General features: G+C 40.5%; 1 protein-coding gene across 1 annotated transcript; it reads left to right on the top strand.

Annotated features, from left to right (window-relative positions):
• The first annotated feature begins 4,619 nt into the window (after positions 1–4,619).
• Positions 4,620–6,000, top strand: LOC109430111 (uncharacterized). The gene is made up of 2 exons (XM_019706142.3): positions 4,620–5,216; positions 5,279–6,000. The coding sequence occupies exons 1-2, from the start codon at positions 4,715–4,717 to the stop codon at positions 5,911–5,913; spliced, it is 1,137 nt and encodes a 378-aa protein (XP_019561687.3). The 5' UTR covers positions 4,620–4,714; the 3' UTR covers positions 5,914–6,000.

The following is a 6,000-nucleotide window of genomic DNA, read 5'->3' on the forward strand; positions in this document are numbered from 1 at the left end:
CAACTTCTGAGGGCACTTCATGGAGCAAGGAAATTAATTGCCTCGGGCTGAAAGTCTCGATAATAAAGATAAAAAAAGAAATTCAATGTTTTAGTGATTTTTGTGTGCTCCGCATTTCCTCTAAATCCGGCTCTGGCTGTATCCAAAACCGCAGTAGTCAATATAGTGTAGTAAAATTTTTTTTTTTTTCAAAACAAAACAAAAAACTCCTAGTTTCTTGTGTTAATGGTATGTGGTTTAATTTCTTGAATTCATGATAAATACTAGAAAGTAATACCATACCGATCCGTGGAATTAAATACAAGATCAATCCTAGATACAGCAAATAGTTAAATCTAGGTAACATGTATGTATATTCAACAACAACATCCTTTCCACCTTAGAGCCTCTATGTAGCTGGCGACTTTGACTGGGATCAATCTGGCCAACCGCACGCTACACAGTGCTGCGAATGTGTGGAACTGCAGGACAAATAATATCATAACTAACGTACCATACATTTTTTGCCTTTCTCGTACACTAAGTGTACTGGAAAGGCTATATGTTCACTCCAAAAATGACTTTTTGATAGAAGGCCCGGAGGATCGAGTCACATATACTCAGCTCGACGAATTGAGGTGATGTCTGTGTGTATGTATGTGTGTATGTGTGTATGTGTGTGTACAAAAAACTAACATCACTTTTTGGCAGTAAACCTCAACCGATTTTAATGACCGACGGTTCATTCGACGCGGAATCTGGTCCCATTGTTTCCTATTGAAAATGGTTTGGACCAGTCCAGCCGTTCCGGAGTTATGGCCATTTAGGTGTTCCGGACCGGTACCCCAGGAAGGGGCCAGATATGAAAATGCTACAACCCTATGCATGCGACACATAAAACCGCGGCATTTTCCATAACCTGATGAACGGTATGCAGGAAAATATTCTCAGACCATATCTGAACCGGTAGTGTTCCAGAACCGGTTCCGGGTGTCCCGCCGGAAGTGGACAAATATTAAAGTGGAGCAAACCTATGCACGCGACACATCAAATCGCGGCTTTCTCGATAACCTGATAAACGGTTAGCAAGAAAATCTTGCTTTTCGGCTTTTTCAAAAACCCGATGAACGATTAGCAAGAAAATAGAACCAGACTACATTAGAAACTACCGGTAGTGTTCCGGAATCGGTTGCAGTTGTCCCGCCGGAAGTGGTCAAATGTAAAAGAGAACCAAACCCATGCATGTGACACATCAAATCGCAGCTTTTTAGGTAATCTGATGAACGGTTAACAAAAAAAAGACCACATTAGGGAAAACCAGTAGTGTATCAGAACCGATTCCGGGTATCCCGCCGGAAGTAGACGAATGTGGAAGGAAACCAAACACATGCGTGCGGCTCATTAAATGCCGGCTTTTTCGATAACCTGAAGAACGATCAGCAAGAAAATAGTCTCAGATCACATTAGAGACTACCGGTAGTGTTCCAGAACCGGTTCCGGGTGTCCTGCTGGAATTGGTAAAATGTAAAAATGATCCAAACCCATGCATGTGACACATCAATTCGTGGCTTTCTGGGAAATCGGGTGAACAGTTAGAGGAAACTAGTTTCATGCCATATTTGGGACAATTGGTACTGTCCTGGTTCCAGATGTCTCGCCGTAAGTGGTAAAATATAAACTTGAACCAAACTCATGCATTCGGTGCATCAAATCACGGCCTTTTCGATTACCTGATGCGTGGTTAGTAAGAAAATAGGCACAGACTACATAAGTTACTACCGGTAGTGTTTGTGGTTCCGGGTGTCCCGCCGGAAGTGGCCATATACAAAAGTTAACCAAACTAATGCATGCCACACGTCAAATCGCGGCTTTTTTGATAACCTGATTACCGGTTAGCAAGAAAATAGGCTCAATCCACATTAGAGACTACCAGCAGTATTACAGAACCAACTTTGGGTGCTTTGTCGGAACTACGAAAGTGAGCAAAATCATAGCAAGCGATAGATATGTGTAATTGTTCTCTTCATCATGACAAAACTAAAGTGATCTCAGAACTCATCAAATCACACCATTTCAGATTCCTACTCATTCTTACAGTCAACGTTGTATGGGAAAATTATAATTTAATCGCAACAACCCTGAACAATTTTTTTTCAATCCCCTTTTGCGTCTAAAGTTACTACACAAAATTCTGATGTGACTGGTTGCGCCCTCGCGCTCTGTAATTTTATTGGGATTTCTCACTTGCTTGCATTTTGTTCTGTTCAATTTTACATGGATCTTGTAATCAGCGATAATAAAATATAGCCTGAAGTGTACAGAAAAAACTTTGTCGACGACCCCAAAGTGATCTGTGGTTGTGAAAAAGATTATATCTTAGCTTGTAATCATCGTCTTCATATTGATTGGCCTCCAATGACAGTGAAGGTGGTCAAGCAGTCAACTGAGAGCTCTGATATTTTTAAGCTCTGCCTATACGTTGAACATAACGTCGGAATATGCATCATCAATATGTTTTTCTATTCGATAATGGCTTTGATAAAATTCTTGCTTTTCTCAATAAAGTATTCTCAGGATTCAGGAACACTTCGGCTTACGTCGGCATATTCGACGAGAAAGGCGCTATCACCACTTGGTGGATTAATCAGGGTTTTTTCTCAAAGGTATCTTCGGTGAAGTCGACAAACTTGATAAAAGCTTCATTTTGCATAAATGTCCTATGTAAAATTCATAATCGCTTAAGTGTCTTAAACGCCAATTTATTTAAAATTTGCTGTTTTTTTTCTAGAATGCAGTTTAGGCAGCTTTATAAACAGATAGATCATAATAAAAAGGTAATTGCAAGAATGACTTATTCACCAAACTTTATTCTCACCGAACATGTTGTTTCTTGAAAGTCGTTTGGCCATTTCTAGTCCAGTTGCATACTTTAAAACTGGAGAATACGTTGAAGTTTACCCTCAAATTCCTCGTAGAAATCAGCAGTTTCATAAAGAAACGAGGAAACAATATAAACTGATACATTTTTCGTTTGAATGGATCAGAAAGAACACTTGATCAAAAATATCTTCGATTTTGATTATAAATACATCACACGGAAAAAGCTTGATTACTAAAAAAATTAGCAAATAAAAGCAGCTGCAGTCGAATTCAGTATTCAGCGGATACTATAATGAAAACATGATGAAAAATTCAGAGAGGTCTTTTGAGGTCATTTTTTGTTTCATCAATTTGAATTTTGGGGTCGTTTTTTCTCTACGCCATATAGTACTTACATTATGACATTTTATTTTCACAAACATCAAAACATGTTACCGTGCAAAACGAAAAAAATAGATTCTACTGATGTGTTGTAGACCAGGGGTTCCCAACCTTTTTGAGGTGGCGACCCCTTTAATAATTGTCAAAGCATCTGGGGCCCAATCAAAATTTTCAGAAAAAAATATGAATTAAATAAACGAAGCCGAGTTATTTGGGTACAGTGGCATAGACTGAAATTTACTGTGGGAGGGATTTTCGACGTTAAATGATACTTTTTTTTATTTCATACTCACATTTCGTCAACAATGACATACATGTCAACGTGTACATTCAGTAATTGAAGTCGTGGTTTAAAAATAGCGGCGCAGCCGAAAATTTTTTCTTCTAAGAGCGTTTTATGCTGAAAATTTGTTCCTCAAATTGTGGCTCTTGGGGTTTTTTGATAACATCGCGGCCCCCCTGGACTGACTTCACGGCCCCCCAGGGGGCCGCGGACCACCGGTTGGGAACCCGTGTTGTAGACCTTCCATTTTGATTTTCACTCAAAACTTAAACGTTTAATAATGTTGAGCTAGGCCAAAGATGAATCTGTTTTATAAAATATTTTTTTTCTATGGACAACGACAACACTGTTTGGTAATCTAGGTTTTTTTTGGTATAATAAACACGATCTTTAATGTTCGAGCAACATACTTCAAGCATGTATGAAGAGCATGGCATACTAGATTAAACAAAATTTTGAAGTCGATTTGCACTGTGCGCTACGGCCCTGCATCTGAGTCTTCTATTTCTAATTTTGGTAAAAATGGTCGGCAATGGTAATTTAACAAGATTTTCGAATCAAAAGAGTAACAACTCGCTCCAGGCTCTGATATTGTGTGGATACAGAGATCACAATCTCACTGGACGTAAACGAGGTTACGCCTGTTATGCGGAGATAACTTTTTAGCGTTTTCGGTGTATCCTAGAGATCAATTCGTTCATGACAAGCAGCTTTAAACTTGTATAGCCCATCTTATCTTTGCAATTATTTCGATCACTTAAACTACAGTCATCGTTTCGTTAGAAATAATTATTGTTGAACTGTTATGACGCTACAAAAACAATGAATCACTCTTGATTGTGTTCATAGAACCCATGGCTCTATGCGTAACAAATTGCAACCAGATCCACATACGAATGCGAATCTTTTTTCCTACTGAATCTCAAAGATGCTACTGACAAATAACCCAGCATTTTGTTTATTATTCACTCATTGGATCACACACACCGCGGTTTTGACCTATTGATCTTTATTGATTACGAAAAAGCCCACTCTCTGACTCTGATAACGGCGCAGCCCGAACCGAGAGTAGAGCTTTAAATATTAAGAGAACCCCGACTTGCTGAACTAGTATCCCCAAACAGTTAGTGTTGAGAGTCGATCAAGAGCAGTTGTTCTACCATTCTTCGTTTTTTATTTGTAATTTTCAAAATGATGATCAAATTGATCGTGTTTGCGAGTTGTTTGCTGATTTTGGTATCCGGGCATCGCCATCACGATGGGTGTCATCATGGTGATCACCGGAACGGTCATCAGCATGGACATGATCACAGTCATGGACACGGTCGCGGTCATGGCCACGGACACGGCGGTCACAGTCACGGACATGGACACCACCATGGGCGACATCACTGGCATCGACATGGACCGTTTGTGAATTTTGAGGCGCACGAACCGAATGGTTTGACAGTATCCATGGTTCAACGTAATCCGAATACGACGTTCTTTGGGATTGAGCTATACGTGAATCGAGTGCCTGAGCCGTCGCAGCAATGCGATGTTTGCCACAACACTACGACGGTTACTTACGGAAAGTTCATCGTTGAAGATACAGAAGCTGTTGTGAAGAAAGGAGATGCTCTGTACTATTTTGTATTGCTGGGAGATAGCTCAAATGTTACTCGTTCGCATCTGCAGAAACTGTGGGTTACAGGTAGGAATCCACCATGTTCTATTTTTTTTCAGAGTAGTTAACAAACTTTTATCTACCTTTAGACTCAATTGTCAACAAATGCAATTGCGAAACAACTTCAGCTGATCCGGATATCGACATTCGCTTTGGACAGCCCACAGAACTGCCAGATCGCCGTCCAACCTTTGGCGTGAAGCCTACGTTTTCAGAAGGAGATATGCCTGAAGGGCCCACTTCTTTTGACGATTCTCACTCAAATGAATTGGGCTTCGACGAAAACGTTCCGTTCGAATGCGATCTGGATCCCATCACCAACCTGTGTCGCACGGGGAAGAGCGATAAACTTACGGCATCAAACGAGGATCTTCAGCGCGAAGTGGACACTTTGAAGGCGATCGTCGAGCATATGAGAAAATCTTGTGGTCCACGCGGTACCACCAATGTTCTGCGTCTGCAGCGTCCAGGCTTGTCTACGGGCGATATAGAACAAATGACCAGTACTGTCAAGGCATCGTTCGGGCTTAGCCCGGATATGAAGAAGCTTACCCACAGGATTGCGCGCGTTATTCCGGACGATCGGATGTCTGGCGCTGTTCTTTTCGAAATGGTCACTTACGTTGACAAGCAGAAAGTGTTGTATCATGTGCGAATGCATAATTCGAACGACATAATTGACAATGATTTTCGGCAGTCAGGAAGGCCCGACCGCAGAGGTTGAATGAAGCCGATTTGTTTATCTAGATTAAGATGGTGTTGAAAACATGTGAATGTAATTTGATATTAATAAACTGTTTTATAAATGTGA

The sequence above is a fragment of the Aedes albopictus genome, chromosome 2 (assembly GCF_035046485.1).
Source record: "Aedes albopictus strain Foshan chromosome 2, AalbF5, whole genome shotgun sequence".
Classification (NCBI taxonomy): Eukaryota; Metazoa; Arthropoda; class Insecta; order Diptera; family Culicidae; genus Aedes; species Aedes albopictus.